Source organism: Panthera uncia, assembly GCF_023721935.1.
Source record: "Panthera uncia isolate 11264 chromosome B3 unlocalized genomic scaffold, Puncia_PCG_1.0 HiC_scaffold_1, whole genome shotgun sequence".
Lineage (NCBI taxonomy): Eukaryota > Metazoa > Chordata > Mammalia > Carnivora > Felidae > Panthera > Panthera uncia.
This window is the reverse complement of record NW_026057582.1, coordinates 4648108-4665256: the sequence shown is the minus strand read 5'-3', so window position 1 is coordinate 4665256 and position 17149 is coordinate 4648108. Positions and strand designations below refer to the sequence as shown.

Here is a 17149-nt window from a genome sequence, read left to right as displayed (position 1 = left end):
CAAATGAGAGGAAACAGCAGGTCCCCAGACCTGGGGGAGGGGAGGATGGTCTGTTCAGCCTGCTGTCACAAAGCAGCATAGCGGGGAGGCTTACAAACCACAGACACGATTTCTCACAGTCTGAGAGCGAGGTGCCAACACCCGGGTTCTGCGGAGGGCTTTCTTCCAGGCTGCAGACGGCCTCTCCCTTGCCGTGTCCTCACACGGCCCGAGGAGCAGAGGGCCTCCCTGGGGGCCTTGTGTTGAAGGGCACGGACCCCATTCAAGAGGGTTCCCTCCCCGCGCGACCAAATCACCGTCCAAGGGCACCCACGTCCTCACACCTTCACGCTGGGGATTAGGCTGCAACACAGGACTCTGGCGGGGACACAAAGGTTCGGATACTTCAAATGGACAAGGGCCAGCACAGGAGTTAGCTTAACCGAATCACTGGCTGCACTGAAAACATGCGCCGGGGACCCAGGAATGGCTGACCCGCCAAAAAGGGCCCCGGTCAGAAGGTGGGGGCCACCATCGAGGCCACAGGGCCAAGCACGCACAGCAGGGGAGGTGGGGGTGGGGACAGAGATCAGAGAACAGTGTGGCCGCTGCTGTGGCGAGCGCCCCACGCGGCTCTCCTGGCAATGCCCAGAAAACATGTCCCGGGAAGCCTCGAGCAGAGAGGGCCCTGTTTCCCAGTTCCCAACACAGATGGCCCTCGGCGCCAGGGAGGGGGCAGTGCCGCTTTCTGCTCTAGGTTCAGCCTGTCACATACACGTTGCACGTGCTCACGTACACCAAAGCCTACCCTTACCCTAGGCCTTCCGAGTTGGGCATCTGATCAGAGGGACCCGATTTTCGCCCAGGACCCGTGACCAGGGAGCGCGAGAGAGTTTTTACCTTTCTGGTCTCGGCCTGCCCAGAAGCAGCACACGGAAGAGGGAGCCCAGCCCCAGGCTGGGTGGGAGGAGAGTGGAGACACGAGGCCCAGACACCCGACACTGCCTGTCCACGGGCTGGACGGGGAAGGAAGAAGGCAGGTTCCCGGTTTTGGTGTGTGCCACGGGCGGGCAGTGGGGGGGATCATGAAACACAGCAGCGTGAGGGTGGGCTCGGGGGCCAGAGCTCAGTTTTGCAAACAGAACTCAGAGGCTCTGGGATTCCTTCCCAGGCCTGCATTTCTACAGGGTGCTGGTGAGCTTTTCTGGACAAGGTCATTGATCTGTGGGGAGGAAAATCAATGAAAGCCCATTGACTGAAAAAAATAACGGGCTGGAATTTTTCTAGGGGGAAAAAAAAAGCTCCAAACCATAAGTCACGTGCTGGCTCTATTAATAGCACATAAAGCCATTGCGGGCAGACAGACAGGTGTGGAATGGACACCCATGACCTCCGTATGAAAGAGGGAGGGTCTGTGGGAGGCTGACACAAGGGGACAGCAAGGGAAAACGAGACGTGGAGAGGGACACTAAAGGAGCAGGAAGGGAGAGCCGGGCGCAGGGAACGGGAAATAGCGGGTGCACAGCTGCAGAGGCCACGACACAACTCTACGCAGTTCCCTGTGCGTGTAAAAGATAACACCAGGCTTCTAGAAGCAGCTTCTAGCTCCTCACCAGAGTCACTGCCTTAAGCCCTAATTGGCAGAAACGGCCCTGACGCACCCCTCCCTGGTACCCAGGGTGGGGCCACCCGCTTCCCTTGGGTCCCGGGACCTCCCACCCCAGCTTGCTCCAGTTCAACAGAGAGGCTCGTCTTCGATTCTCTATCCTCCCAGAGACTTGCCAGAGGGAAGTGGTATTAGTGAGCGTGCATCCCCGGGCCCTTCCTCCGGGCTCAGGTAGCACAGGGGTGTAGACAGAGAGGCCAAGTGGAGATGAGAGGGAGGCCCCAGCACAGAGCCTGAGCCGGCACCATGAACACTTGGGGGACCTGGCTGGGGGCCCTGGGGCACCAGTTAAAGGGCCAGTGTGCAGAGGGACACCTGGGTGGCTCAGTCGGTTAAGTGTCCGACTTCAGCTCAGGTCATGATCTCACGGTTCATGGGTTCGAGCCCCGCATCAGGGTCTGTGCTGATGGCTCAGAGCTGGAGCTGCTTCAGATTCCGTGTCTCCCTCACTCTCTGCCCCTCCCCCACTTGCACTCTGTCTCTGTCTCTCAAAAATAAAAAAATGTAAAAAAACATTTAAAAAAATGGGGCCAGTGTGCAGAGAGAGAGCCTGGGGAGGAAGACCTCGGGGACAGCAGGAGCGGCAGGGAGGGACAAGGTACATCTGGGTGCCCGTAGACGGCCTGGAGCGGCTCGAGAGCCAGCTGGCAGAGTAGCAGGGCCCAACAAAGGCTTCCGAGCACAGGTGACCACCATGGGGCCTGCTCAGGCCCAGCGTGCTGGTCTGGCTGCCACGTCAACCCGGTTGAGGGCAGAAAAGGCACTTTCGGTTCAGCATGGTGCACGGACACCCGGCCTGGGCATCTCAAGTGCTTGGACTACATCAGTTAGAGGGTCTCTTCTGACTCAAGTGCTGCCCCTTCCAACAAGTTAGTGAGCTCTAACGGCATCTCCTTGACCTGAAGAGGCTTGGGTGCAGGGCACCTGGCACATGGTCGCCCCACGTGTCCTGAACCCTGGGGTCTCTGTGGGGCGGTGACTACCGGGAGCCCTGGGTTGCTGGCGAACGGACTCATGGCTGTTTTGCCTTCTGTACAGTTGGCTGGGGAAACGGCCCGACAGCCCCACACAGCCTGGAGGTACAGGCAGGAGTGCGTAGGGCCGCCCTCTCCGGGAGTCGTGACCAGGCCCAGTGAGGGAAGGACATGGGAAGCAGGTGCGAGTGCTTAAAAGCAGCTAACCCTGCACGGCCATCAGGCTTTCAAGCGGGGAGAAAGCGTCCAGGTACTACTTTTCCCTTCCCGCAGAGAGGGAAACGTTACTATTGGCTAAGTGCTCAAGACGTCTGATACAAAATGAGAAATGATGGGGAAAATTAGCACAAATTCAAAATAGATGATGTGGCTTCCCCAAGATTTTCTTCATTTGCTACTTTTCTCTTCTTTTTTTTTTTTGTTTATTTTTGAGAGAGAGAGAGAGAGAGAGAGAGAGAGAGCAAGCAAGCAGGGAAAGGCGTAGAGAGAGAGGGAGACACAGAATTGGAAGCAGGCTCCAGGCTCCGAGCTGTCAGCACAGAGCCCGATGCGGGGCTCGATCACGACCTGAGCCAAAGTCAGTCACTTAACCAACTGAGCCACGCAGGTGCCCCTCGCTCTCTTTTAAGTAGGCGCCGCACCCAACGTGAGGCTTGAACTCACGACTCTGAGATTACGAGTCGCGTGCTCCACCCACAGAGCCAGCCAGGCGTCCCTGCTACTTTCCCTCTGATTACAAAATTCATCCTTGTTTGTGCACCCATGTGCGCGGCAGCATTATTCACAACTGAAGTGTGGGAGCAGTCCTGAGTGCCCACGGTGGCACGGACAAGGGTGTGGTGTGTCCACACGAGGCACTTACGGCTCAGCCTCGGGAAGGAAGGGAATTCTGACCCCTGCTCCAACACAGAGCAATCTGCAGGACGTTAAGTGAAACCAGAGGGTCACAAAAGGACGCTGCACAATGTACTTACACACGTGAGGCGCCCAGAACGGTCAACTTCACAGAGGTGGAAAGTGCACGGTCAGCACCAGGGGTTGAAGGGACCGGGCAGGGGGCTTACTGTTCAACAGGAAGTTTCTGTTTTGCAAGCTGATGAGTTCTGGAGATGATGAATTCACAACAGTGTGAATGTGCTCGGTGCCCCTGAACTGTGCCCTTAAAAATGCCCAAGATGGTACATTTTCTGCTTTGTCTTGTATTGCAATAAAAAAAAAAAATCAGGAAAAAGATCCCTTATGTGAAAGCCACACACACATGTAAACAAAGAAAACCACCGCCTAGAATCCCAGTTCCCAGAAGAAAACTGCACTGTTGTGACCTACGTACCTCCTCACTGTTTCTTCTACCTCTCCCCCCCAAAAGCTGGGATTATACAATATACTCAAATGTTCTACATTTTTGATGATTTTACCATAGCAGTTTTTCATATTATTAAAACTGTTTACAAAACTTAAAAGCCAGGGCGCCCGGGTGGCTCAGTTGGTTAAGTGTCAAACTCCTGATCTCGGCTCAGGTCATGATCTCCCCGTTCGTGAGTTTGAGTCCTGCATTGGGCTCTGTACTGAAGGCACAAAGCCTGCTTGGGATTCTCTCTCCTTCTCTCTGCCTCTCACCCGCCTGTGCTCTCTCTCTCTCTCTCTCAAAACAAGTAAATAAGCATAAACAATATCCCATCAACCTACCAAGAGAAAATACAGAAGAGCAGCACCTCCTCTGGCATGCCAGCCCTCCATCCCACTCCCCCTGTTCCCAGAGGGAAATACTCACAGTCTGACCTGTGTCACCATGCCAAGAACAGACCTGTGCAATGGCTCACACAGGCCCCGTGGTACCAGTGGGTTCACAGGTCCATGGTGCTGGACCAACGACCCCAAATCCCTTAGTCCTTTCCTCACAGTCCTAAAATGGCTGCCACAGCCCTAGCCATCACACTGGTTTTTGGGAAGGAAGAAGTAGGACTGTCTTCTCTTCAGGCTTTATCTTTTCATTAGGGAGGCAAAGCCACTTCAGCAATACACACTCTCCTGAAGATTTCATTGGCCAGAACTGCATTACATTCTCTTTGATTCCTTCTCAGATCAGTCACTGGCTAAAGGAAATACGCTGGCCCTGGCTGTTTGCCCAATCGTGATTTGTCTGCTAAGCAAAGGTAGTTCCTCAGACCCTTCCCAGGGGATCGAATTTCTCCCTGGTACCTGCCATGAGAAAACTGGGGCTCTGCAAGAAGGAAGCACCGGGTGCTAAGAGTAGTCATCAGCCAGGCCACGGGGACCCCCCAACACACTCTGCTCAACAAACGTATCCGCACGCATGCATGTGACACAGTAATGCCTTCACCTATTTCTCCTGGTTGTTTCTAGATTTATGAATGTGGAACCCCAGTTTGCAAGAGGACCCCCCCCCCCCCCCCCCGGAGAGCCAGCTGCTGGTACTGAGCTGGCAGGAGTAGGCTGGATGACAGCCAGGCTACCTCCCCACCGTGATGTTCCTGGGTCAGAAGTAGTTTATAGGGCGGAGGTTTACCCGTTACATTTTGTATACAAGTTGCTAAATTTGGATCCTATAAAAACAAGTTTGAATTTGGCTAGTTTGCCACCCTGAACGCTGCAAGAGAGGAGTTTAGATAAACTCTGACATCATAAGCTCCCTGCTGGACAGGGCTACCTGCCTGGGTCGCAGCCACAAGGGGACTGCTTCTCTTCTCTCAATGAGTAGGCTTTGCATGGAGAATTCAATGGTCTGGGGGGAAAGGGGATGAGCAGTGTCCAAGGGAAATCACCACTTAATGGCTGTGACAGATGTGTGCAAGCAGGTCCTAAAACACCTCTGTCTGCAAACAGCATTGCCAACCTGCTAACCGTTGGATTGATACATCAATCAATAAGGCGCTTATTTCCACAGGAAATGGTCTTTTCATGTAGACTCTCTTTGCTGTGGTGGGTGTGATGGGATTTCACCTGCCAACACCATTCGCTTTAAAAGGGATGGATGACGGGCGCCTGGCTGGCTCAGTCGGTGGAGCGTGCGACTCTTGATCTTGGGGTCCTGAGTTTGAGACCCATGTTGGGTGTAGAGATTACTTAAATAGATAAAAACTCTAAAATAATAAATAAAATGTAAAAATAAAAGGGCTGGGATGCCTGGGTGGCTCAGTGGATGAAGCGTCCCACTTCAGCTCGGGTCATAATCTCGCGGTCCATGAGTTCGAGCCCCGCGTTGAGCTCCTTGCTGACAGCTCAGAGCCTGGAGCCTGCTTCTGATTCTGTGTCTCCCTTGCTCTCTGCCCCTCCCCCACTCACATTCTGTCTTTCTCTCTCAAAAATGAATACATGTTAAAAAAATTTTTTTTTAAAATAAAAGGGCGGGAGGAGATTGTGTCAGCTTCCTTTCAGCAGGTCAAGATGAGATTATCTTCCCAAAGCACAGTCTACTTAAAGAATTTCCTTTTTGAATATGCCTTTGAGAAATAATTGGAAATACACATCACTTTCCTGTAGCTTGGAGCAAACAACAGGCTTTGCTTTCTTCACATTATAAACTAATTTCAAGACTGATGATTTTTCACCGTGTTTGACATGGATTTTCTAGAATGATGTCTAATTTCCAGACACTTGTTTACTTGCTTGCAAATGGGAACGTTCACCTCTGGCAAAAAAATCTTACGGACAAGTAGGCTGGGTAAGCTAGAATTCAGAGTTCCCAGAGGGTTTGATTCCTTTAAGACGCCGACAACAGTTTAACCCGGCAAAGAAGCATTTTCCAACCTCCCAATCCCCGTCAAAGTAAACAGCCCCTCACTTAACATTTAGGATGTTCCAGGCCCTGAGTGCTCAGAAGCATGGAGACCTGCGAAACTAAGAAGAAACATCCCTGCCTTCCAGAAGCTTCCAACCCAGGAACCGCCTACAGGTAGTTAGAAGACCGCTAGCTGGTCATCAGCTGGGAATATCACATGTATGGGGGACTGGAGACCAGCGAAGGGGTTATTTCTAACTGGGGGCCTGCCGTGAGGCAGGATCCGAACCAAGTGGACGCTGATGGACATGAGGAAGGCATTCCTTAACGGACGGAGCAAAGGCAGGGAAGCAAGACAACTTTTGTGAGGCTGGGTGTTGGGGGAGGGGGTCGAGGTGGAGCAGGACGGTGCAGGGAAAGCCGTAACAATGAGGGAATTTACTAAGCACCTACTATAGCCAGGAGCACTGTATATTTTATTACAATCTGCCATTCCGACAACCTTGAACGTCAACATTCCTATTTTACAGATAAAGAAACTGACCCGAGAGGTTAAGAAACTCATCTAAGATCTCTTAGTTAATTCATCCATGGTGAGACAAATATTCAAATCCAGGTCTCTTATTTATTTGGTTTTTTTGCTACACCAGGTTTCCTTGAAACCCAGCTAAGGACCCTGGGCTTCGTTCCACGTGCAGCAGGGAAGAGGACAAGGCAACCACACCACTGGGTAGTTCTGCTCAGACAGGCCCCCCGTGTGTCCTGTACTGGGCTGGCCCTGTTCCTCTGGGAGCAACAGGCAAACCAGACACTGTCCTTGCCCTTAAGGAATGTGTGATTTTGTGAGAAAAGCAGACCGGGTGAGAGCCATGTTCATTACAGTGAGAACAATGGTAACTGTGACTGTGGAAATACCCTTCCAAGGAAAGCTTCCCGGAGAGATCACCTGAGCAGTTCTGGAAGATGAGTAAAGTAGAAGGAGGCGGGAAAGGCTGTTTTAGGCAGAGGGAAATGAACAGGGTCTGCAGGTGGCAGGAAGGCGAGTAAACTAGGCGGAAAGGTTAGAAACGCCTCGCGGAGGAGCCGGCCGTCCCGAGGCGCCCGGAGCCCCAGAGGTTTGAAGCGGGGAGCGATGTGGTCCCCTCTGCACGTTAGAAAAATTCAGGGGACCCCTGGCGCAGGAGGACCGGTGGCAGGCGCAGCAGCGGGCTGGCCAAAGGGCAGGTGACAGGGAGCCAGAGCCTCCGTGAGGACGGTAGGAGCGGGAATGGAGAAAAGCGGGCTTTAAAAAATATTTTGGAAGTAAACTCATTAGGAGTTGGTGGCTACACACGGGGGATGAGGGAGCGAGGAGTCCAGGGTGAATTCCCAAATTCACTGCAAGTGAGTGTGGTGGTGAGGGAAGCCGCTGGAAGAGCAGGGCTGGCGTGGACGGAGAGGTGGTTAGGCGGGTGGTGCGTCCAGGGTGCTGCGGGACAGTGCATGGGGCCATCTGGGACAGCGGGGTGAACAGAATAGAGACGGAAGCTAAGAGCGGTCAGCACGCAGGTGGCTGTTGGGGCCACACGTGGGGACCCGATGACCCAGCAGAGCGCGCGGAACACGGAGAGTGGCAACAGGAGAAGTGAGAAGGGGGAGACCGAGCTGAGCGGTGCAGACAGCCGAGGTGACAAGTCCAGGGACAGAGTAGCGGCCGGTGTTGGGTGCAAGAGAAGGCGAGGAAGCAGGTCAGAAAGCCTCCGCCTGTGTGGCCAGTGATGGAATGTCCGGTAGACCGCCGGGAGACACAGGGCCTGGGGTGGCACAGACGGGCTCGGGACGCTTAGCTGGGAACAGGAGACAGGCTACAGCTACAGAGACACAGGGTCAAGACAGGGGCTTGTTTTTAAAGACCAGGAGAGGGCGCCTGGATGGCTCAGTCAGTTAAGCGTCCGACTTCGGCTCGGGTCATCATCTCGCGGTTTGTGAGTTCGAGCCCCATGTAGGGCTCTGTGCTGACAGCTCAGAGCCTGGAGCCTGTTTTGGATTCTGTGTCTCCCTCTCTCTCTCTGCCCCTCCCCCTCTCATGCTCTGTCTTTCTCGGTCTCAAAAGTAAATAAAACATTAAAAAAAAATTTAAACAACATAGCTGACGCTGGAGACCATACGTTATGGCAGAAGTCTACATACATGAGCGGTGTCTCCTGCAGTGGGTCCCAGAATTCCAGAAGCGCAGAGACAGAGGTGGGTTGATCCAAGGGTGAAGTTTTATCAGACAGAAGCAGGACGGGATGCTGAAGACGCTTGTGATTAACCATGGGTTTCTAGTCTGGGAAAGAAAGGAGGGGTGAGAACACTAAATAAAGGTCTGAGGCTGAAGCAGAGGGTCAATGGGATGGAAGGTATGAGTCGGAAGGGGCAGGGTATTGGGGGTTTAAGACTCCAGATGTGCTGCTGCTCTCAGGAATGACAAGGACCAGGATATGGCAGCTGAAGAGGGGAAATGAGATAATGGAATTGCAGAGGCCAAAATACAGACCTGAGGGCTGTCAGAGGGCTGACTCAAGTCACCTACGAGCCGGTATGGCTCAGGTGTGAGAGGAAGCCCCAGGTCTTCAAAAAATACAAGAGCAGGTGAGACGATGCCAGAGTAGCTTCTGAAGTGGCACCAGCCTCACACTGGGTCGCGGCTCGCACCGCCTTTGGAAGGATTTGGTCAAAACATCCCTAGGAAAAGACGCACCCAGCCCACAACTGCGTTCCTGCCACGATGACAATGCCATTTAAGCAGAATGGTGCAAGGAGACTCCCAACCCATTCCTCGGGGAGTAGCAGGATGGCACACTTTAGATAGGATGGTCCTTCTCTCCTACCCCCATCCTTCAAATCCCGAGTTCAAAACTGTACGTGACCCAAGCAGGGAAAGAACGGTGCGCCAGGGTGTGCCAAGGAAGTCAGATGGCAACTCAGCACCAGAACGTGGCTCATGGGAACACAGAGGAGAGATCAACAGCCTGTCTCCTTCCTGACTCCCACCTCTAGGCTGCTGTTCCTGTGGCGGGGGCTGAACCCCACCATGACGACGCCTGTGCCGAGTCTCCTTGGGTCCACCCTCTCCAGCCAGAGCACCTGTGTCACAAGAAAAGTGAGCGAGACACCAGCAGTCCGCAGTACAGACATGTCCAAAGGGAGCTCCAATGTTGAAAAATTGAGGTTTTTTTTAATGTTTATTTATTTTTCAGAGAGAGAGAGACAGACAGAGACAGAGAATGAGTGGGGAAGGTGCAGAGAGAGGGGGACAGAGGATCTGAAACAGGCTCTGCATTGACATCACGGGGCCTGACGTGGGGCTTGAACTCACGAACTGCGAGACCATGACCTGAGCCCAAGTCAGACGCTTAACTGAGCCCCCCAGGCGCCCCGAGACTGGTTCTGACCGACATGGAAAACACAAAAGCAAGTTGTTTATTCTACTTTTAATAGACAGCAATCCACCTAGCTCAGAGAGATTAAATACTTACCTCTGATATGGCAAATCTACCTGGCTAGTAAATGAATTTTCATTTGCTCTAAGAAACCAAGTGAGTGTTGGATCCCATCTATAATCATTAGTTGCAAAACCAGCAGCACCCGAATGCACAGCACAGGCGCAGAGGCTGAGACGTGAGGGTCAGGAACTAGCTCACCCAGGAAAAGAGAAGCGTAGGAAGAAAACTAACTGGTCCTGAGCGTACAAGCACCCTACATACCAAAAAAGCCCAAAAGTTGGGCATTTTCTTTACCATTACTGTGCACGCCCATAACGCCTGAAGACTGGCATTGTTAGGCCCATTTTACAGCAGAGGAAACGAAGGGTGTAGAGGTTACAAGCCTCTGCTAATGTTACACGATTGATAAACTGCGCCACTGGGACCTGACCCCAAGCTTGGGGTGACTCCGGTCTGCTCTTCTCACTGATCAGCTTTGCAGCTGGTCTGTCTCGCAAGGTCTGCAGTTCCAAAACCATTTCCACTATTAACCCCCAAGTTCAGGTGTGAATTTTGAAGAAGGAATGGCTGATACAAGACAACAGTAGGACATGATGTTAGTAACCAAGTATGAGTGAGAAAACCTCAGCCAACCCCAAAAGCAGTTTCAGTGGATTAATGTTAATTCGATGAATTTCCAAGGCTAACAATGAGGGTTATGGGCTTCCCCAATATTTACACATTTATCACCTGATTTATCTACTGCTGTTTCACATAGAAATTAACATAAAACAGAGGCCCCTGGGTGGCTCAGTCGGTTAAGTGTCCGACTTCGGCTCAGGTCATGATCTCACGGTTCGGGAGTTCGAGCCCCGCGACGGGCTCTGTGCTGACAGCTCGGAGCCTTCAGTCTACTTGATTCTCTCTGCCCCTCCCCCACTTGCGCGCTCTAAGGTTTTTTTTTTGTTTTTTTTTGTTTTTTTTTTTTTAAAGAAACTAACATAAAAGAATGAAAGGCCGGTGTGCGGCCAAACACTGGGTCAGGCGCTTTCTGGTCCCTTCAGCCTCAGTCCCAGCTGAGCTGTCCCTTACTCAGGAAGGCCTTTACCTGACAGCATCCCCCACCTCTCCTCTTCTTCCTAGCACTTCGCACAACCCGAATCCTGGCAAGTATCTGCGAGCCACCCGTTTGGGACCTATCCTCTCCGACCCTGCGGGTTCCCCGAAGACAAGTGTGTGATCCTCGCTCACAGCTGTGTCCTCCAGGCACTTGGCAAGGAGAATGACCAGCCAGACTCACCTGAACTCCCTGGGCCACTCCTCTTTACAGAGAAAATCCATCCGAGAGGCTGGATTCCAAACCCCCACCCCGTCTGCAAGGCCAAGCTAACAACTCCGTGGTGCTCGTAAGCTATTCTGTTCCACTGCATTAACCTGCCCCACGCATGCAAATGCAGCCCAGCGTGGCTAGAGAAGTCACAGGGGCTGCAAGAGAAGTATCCACTCACTCTGTTCAGGTGCACACGCTGCGTCTGCCTGGCTGGGCAGGTGGGAGCAGCCAATGTCAGTGCAAAAGTGGATCTAGCGTCTCTTCGGGAGGCTATCGACCAGCAGAGAACCAGGTTCATGTGTTACCGAAGACGCGTCCACTTTCCTTAGTGTTATGGGGAGTAACCAGATCCATGTACTGAAAGAACCCGCTTGGCCTCAGAGAAGAGAATTTGACTCAGGTCTTATAAAAGGACGTGAAATAGTACATAAATGTCAGCTTAATAGAGGTCTCGTCAGGGCACCTTACCACAACTTAAGCTCCAAATCTAACATAGACATTGATGGAGTGGGGAGTATGCTTTTCGTGGCCCAGATTTCATAGATCCCACAACCGAGAACTATAGTTTAGATGATTAAGACAGCAAATGCATGCCTATAGTGTTTCATTTGACTTGTATTTGTCTTTTTAAACTTTATTATTTTTGAGACAGAGAGAGAGAGAGAGAGAGAGAGAGAGAGAGAGAGCGCGAGCAGGGGAGGGACAGAGAGAGGGAGACACAGAATCCAAAGCAGGCTTCAGGCTCTGAGCTGTCAGCACAGAGCCCGATGCGGGGCTCAAACTCACAAGCTGTGAGATCACCATCTGAAGCTCAGAAGCTTCAACAACTGAGCCACCCAGGCGTCCCTCATTTGACTTGTATTGATACAAACTTAGCATAACTTAGATGCACAAACGTGAAATTTCAACCTGATTTTCCCAAGTATTTTATTGGAAACTCGGCCTGGAGGGGCACCTGGGTGGCTCAATTAAACATCCAACTTGTGTTTTCAGCTCACGATCTCAGTTTGTGAGATGGAGCCCCAAGTTGGGCTCTGTGCTGACGGCTCAGAGTGTGGAGCCTGCTTCAGTTTCTGTGTCTCCCTCTCTCTCTGCCCCTCCCCTGCTCATGCTCTGTCTCTCTCTCTCTCAAAAATAAACATTAAAAAATAAAAAATAAAAAGGACACTCGGCCTGGACTTAAATTGGAATTCAACCCCTGCAAACTTGGAGGCTTTGCAGTCTAACAAAAGCAGGGGCTCGCTCTACATGCAGCCCCGTGGCTACCTTGCAATGTGTCTTTGTGACCTCAACCAGTTCCTTCCTCAGCTGCTTTCCCTGTCCGTTAAAAACCAAAAATGTCCACGGCTCTAACATTCTCCTTTCTGCAGCTGATGCAGACCACTGACTGCCTGCCGACTGGAGGTAACTTCAAAAGGACTAGATGTTTAGAACTAACCAAAAGGAATTTCACAAGGAAGGTACCGCAGTATGTGGAAAGGGAAATTATTTAGCGTCATGAGTTCATCACCTGAACCATTCCCAATCTGTCACAGATGGACATATGGCAGGGTGCCTGGGTGGCTCAGTCGGTTAAGCAACCAACTTCAGCTCAGGTCATGATCTCACAGTCCGTGAGTTCAAGCCCCGCGTCAGGCTCTGTGCTGACAGCTCAGAGCCTGGAGCCTGCTTTGGATTCTGTGTCTCTCTCTCTCCTGCTCATGCTCTGTCTCTGTCTCGAAAAATAAAAAAAAATAAAAACATTAAAAAAGAAATTAAAAAAATGGACATATGGCAGAATGAAACTGAACAGCTAGCCTTATAATCCATAAGTAAGACCCTGTCTGAAAACGGGAGCGGTACCAACATTTTTTAATGCACATCCTTTACCTCCCCCCACCCCACTCTGCTCACTCCTGACATTTGCCCCCTCCACGCGTCTCCCTAAACCACAGGCTCTTAAAACAGAGTTTGAGCATTTAATGGAGCTTTCAGGAAAGAAACCATTAGGAAGATGAAGAAGGCAGGTGACTTTAAGAGTTGTGGCTAACAGTCCACATCTCTGTCCTGCTTCTGTCCTGATCAGGTGGCCAAAGGACACATTCCTTGCAAGATATTTGTCACCACATCTCCTCAACCATTAGTGAGCTCTGACTTCTCGAGCTCCTGGAAAAGTTTGCATGACTCAGGATTCTTCCAACATTCTAGTTTTTTCCACAGTTGTTTCCATTCATTTCTGCAGTAGACTGGAAGTCTTGGGTGAAGTTGGGAGCTTTTGAGACCCTTGAAACAGTCCAGCACTATCATACAGAACTCCTGTCATGTCGCCTTCATTTTTTGATGAGCCAAAAAGCAAACAATCATTCCATGTATAAGGGATGGCGCTAGAGACAGACACAGCCATACCCTTTGCCCTCACAGTTGGAAAGGGAAAAGCACCCAAGATCTGTGTTAAGAGAAATACCAGCTTAATTTAGTAACACTAATCATTTGGCTTCTTGCTAAAACAAAAAGGGGCTCTAGAACATTCAGAGGGAATGCTCATTGGCTCAATTCACTCTGCCCAAACAGAAGAGAAAAAGCAGTAAAATTACCCAAACTTTCAGAGCCATGGTTCTGAAATGGCAATTTAACCTGTCCTTTTAAATTGATATTCACCTTTTGCAGCAAGTGCGAGGTTAGTGCCCATACAGCGCAGGATCTTGGCACATCTAGTCGTAAGATCCTTCACCGCTAAAGCGCTGAAAGCAAGAATACCTCCCACCACAGAAAACTCCAGGCCTATGTTCAACAGGTCACCTGCCCTGGGGCAAGTTTTAAAAGCTACCCGTGGAGCAGGTGTGAGGATAGCACTTAGGGACATCTTAATGCTGTGTTGCACCTGCCATCCTTCCCGAGTTTTAAGCCCTTTTCAGTTTTCTCCCCTTGATGGTGAACGTCTACAGATCTAGGATTTAGAAGCTAAGCAGGTACTTCCCCCATTTCTGGTGTTTCTAGAGGGAAGTATCAACTACTTACAAAAACATTTTCTTGTCAATTACTAGAGAGTGGGGAAAGTGAAATTAAGCCACATACAAAATTCTCCCACAACTGGTTTTCGCTTGTGAAATATTTATGCACAATTTATAAGCTACGAAGCCAGAAATGACTTATTTCAACAGATTTTACTTTGCCAAACTGTGTGGGTGCAGAACTCCAAGGGGAATTACTCAGGTTTTGAAACTCAGATGCAAAGAGAAAATGATCTCATTTTTCACTCTTTATGCTGAAATTCTCAAAAGTCAAGTCGAATGGCATTTAGATATTAAATCAAGTCACTTGTTAATCAGAATGAATCAACTTTTCTCTAATATGTTATCAAAGACACCTGCTTGTTTTAACAAGTTGGACCTAAGAACTGATGGATCAGTCCAGAACAATGATGGGCTTCAACTGCAGGAACACTATTCCAGGAATAAGCGTGGAGAACGTACGCATTCAATGAATTTGCACGGCATTAAACTGGGCAAACAAAGACACGCCTTCCCAGATTTTCTGAAAAAATCAGGGAGTCTTTATTTTTATTGCTTTAAACCAACTGTCAGGTCGACCAAAAGGATGAGTAAGGGCAAAATCACCTCGCTGCACCAGCCATTCAGGAAGGCTGAACTTGCCGTTATTTCGTGCCAGGAAAAATCCAGGCTCTGTTGCACGAAGAATGGAGAAACGGGGGAGCTTTAAAGGATGAGACGAATTGCAAAGCCTGGTGGGCAAAGGGAGGAGTGTCTATGAAAGTGAGAAATAGGTGAAGACGGTGGTCAAGGAAAACACTGATTGGCTGGAGAGCGAAGAAAGGGAAGCTCAGAAGGAAATTCTAGAAAGCCACAAGGAGCCGAGCGACACGACGAGCGGCGGGGGCCCCCGTGGTTCCAAGCTCTACAGCGAAGCGGGCACCCAACGGCCCCGTCTCAGGTTTCCGCGGGTCACAAAAGGATAACGGACATCCTCCCAACGGTGGACCTGGGGGCTCCGCGCGCCGCTTCCGCCCGGCCGCCCCGCCCCGGCCGTCCGGCGCGGCCCACCTGCGCTCGGCACCCCGGGCCCCGCGCCTCGCGGGGAAGGGCGCTCGCGGCGAGATGCGGGCCCGCGGAGGCCCACGGCCATTCTCCTCTGCGGCCCGCCCGCCTTTGTTCGCCTGGCCCTGCACACTCACCGCCGCCATCGCCCGCCCGGAGCCAGGCGCCGAGAGCAAACGCCACCCGACGCGAAAAAGGAGGCACAGGCGTTTCTCGTCAAAGCAGACTTTATTGGGGGCCGGGGCCGCCCCGCGCGCGCCGCCCGCTCCCCCGCGCGTCCTCCGGGCCGCTGGCCTGCCTAGACCCCGCGTGCGGCCGACCCCGCCCTCTCCCGCAGGCCCCCTCCCCCGCGGCGCCGGGGACCGCGCACCGCTCACCGGCTCCCGAGGCGGCGGCTGCAGCGGCGACGCCCCGCTCCCGAGTGCGGCCCGGGCCCGGGGCGGCGGGTCTCGCTGCTGTGGCACCGCGGAGGGCGGGAGCCGCGCGACTCTCGGCGGCGGGCGGTGGCGGCGCGCTGACGTCACGCGCCGCGGCCATCCGGCGCGCGCGGGGGCCGCCCCGTCGACCCCAATCCGGGAGGAGCCCGGGTGAGTGGGCGGGGCCACGACGGCGAACGGGCAGATCGATTGGCAGAGGGGGAGGAGCGAGAGGGCCAGTGGGCGAGTGGGAGCGAGGCGGGGCGGGCCGAGGCCAGCGCGGAAGTCTCGCGAGGCCGAGCCCGAGCGGAGTGTGGCGGCGGCGGCGGCGGCGAGATCTGGGCTCGGGGTGAGGAGTTGGTATTTGTGTGGAAGGAGGCGGAGGCGCAGGAGGAAGGGGGAAGCGGAGCGCCGGCCCGGAGGGCGGGAGGAGGCGCGGCCAGAGCGGGCGGCCGAGGCGCGGCGAGGCGGGGCGCCGGGGCGAGCAGCGGCCGAGCGAGCGCGGGGCGCACCGAGGCGAGGAGGCGGGGAAGCCCGCCGCCGCCGCCGCCGCGCCCGCCCCTTCCCCCCGCCGCCCGCCCCCTCTCCCCCCCGCCCGCCCGCCCGCCGCCTTCCTCCCTCTGCCTTCCTTCCCCACGGCCGGCCGCCTCCTCGCCCGCCCGCCCGTAGCCCCGGAGCGGAGGCCGCCGCGGCCGTGGCGGCGGAGCCCTCAGCCATGGCCTCGGGCGACACCCTCTACATCGCCACGGACGGCTCGGAGATGCCGGCCGAGATCGTGGAGCTGCACGAGATTGAGGTGGAGACCATCCCGGTGGAGACCATCGAGACCACGGTGGTGGGCGAGGAGGAAGAGGAGGACGACGACGACGAGGACGGCGGTGGCGGCGACCACGGCGGCGGGGGCGGCCACGGGCACGCGGGCCACCACCACCACCACCACCACCACCACCCGCCCATGATCGCGCTGCAGCCGCTCGTCACCGACGACCCGACCCAGGTGCACCACCACCAGGAGGTGATCCTGGTGCAGACGCGCGAGGAGGTGGTGGGCGGCGACGACTCGGACGGGCTGCGCGCCGAGGACGGCTTCGAGGACCAGATCCTCATCCCGGTGCCCGCGCCGGCCGGCGGCGACGACGACTACATCGAGCAGACGCTGGTCACCGTGGCGGCGGCCGGCAAGAGCGGCGGCGGCGGCTCGTCGTCGTCGGGCGGCGGCCGCGTCAAGAAGGGCGGCGGCAAGAAGAGCGGCAAGAAGGGCTACCTCGGCGGCGGGGCCGGGGCGGCGGGCGGCGCGGACGCGGGCAACAAGAAGTGGGAGCAGAAGCAGGTGCAGATCAAGACCCTGGAGGGCGAATTCTCGGTCACCATGTGGTCCTCAGGTGAGCGCCGGCGCGCGCCGGCCCCCGGGATGTTTTTGTTTTGAAGGGAAGCCATGTTTTATGTGTGTGATGGGCGCCGCCATCTTCTTCGCAGGGCAAGTATGGCGGCCCCAAAAGATGGCGGGCCGCGGCGGGGGCGGCGGGCCGGCGGGCCGGCGGGCCGAAGATGGCGGCGGGCGGCGC

At 54.0% G+C, this 17149-nt stretch overlaps 2 protein-coding genes across 5 annotated transcripts in view; one reads left to right on the top strand and one right to left on the bottom strand.

Annotated features, from left to right (window-relative positions):
- The window catches only part of LOC125909175 (WAS/WASL-interacting protein family member 1-like), a 31558-nt gene extending 15257 nt beyond the window's left edge, over window positions 1-16301 (bottom strand). Inside the window, exons 1-2 of one of the 2 annotated variants that reach the window (XM_049612168.1) lie at window positions 15546-16301; window positions 8528-8666 (exon numbers count right to left, since the gene is read on the bottom strand). In XM_049612168.1, coding sequence (XP_049468125.1) covers window positions 8528-8666; window positions 15546-16301 — 895 coding nt within the window. Of the gene's footprint in view, window positions 1-5117; window positions 8667-15545 lie in introns of those variants that run through there. The other variant, XM_049612167.1, reaches the window with a different exon arrangement.
- The window catches only part of YY1 (YY1 transcription factor), a 37974-nt gene continuing 37124 nt past the window's right edge, over window positions 16300-17149 (top strand). For all 3 annotated transcript variants that reach the window (XR_007453589.1, XR_007453588.1, XM_049612161.1), the window contains exon 1: window positions 16300-16966. Coding sequence is in view for 1 of the 3 variants with exons in the window: in XM_049612161.1 (XP_049468118.1) it covers window positions 16300-16966 (667 nt within the window). In the remaining 2 variants the exon portion in view is untranslated. The remainder of the gene's footprint in view (window positions 16967-17149) is intronic.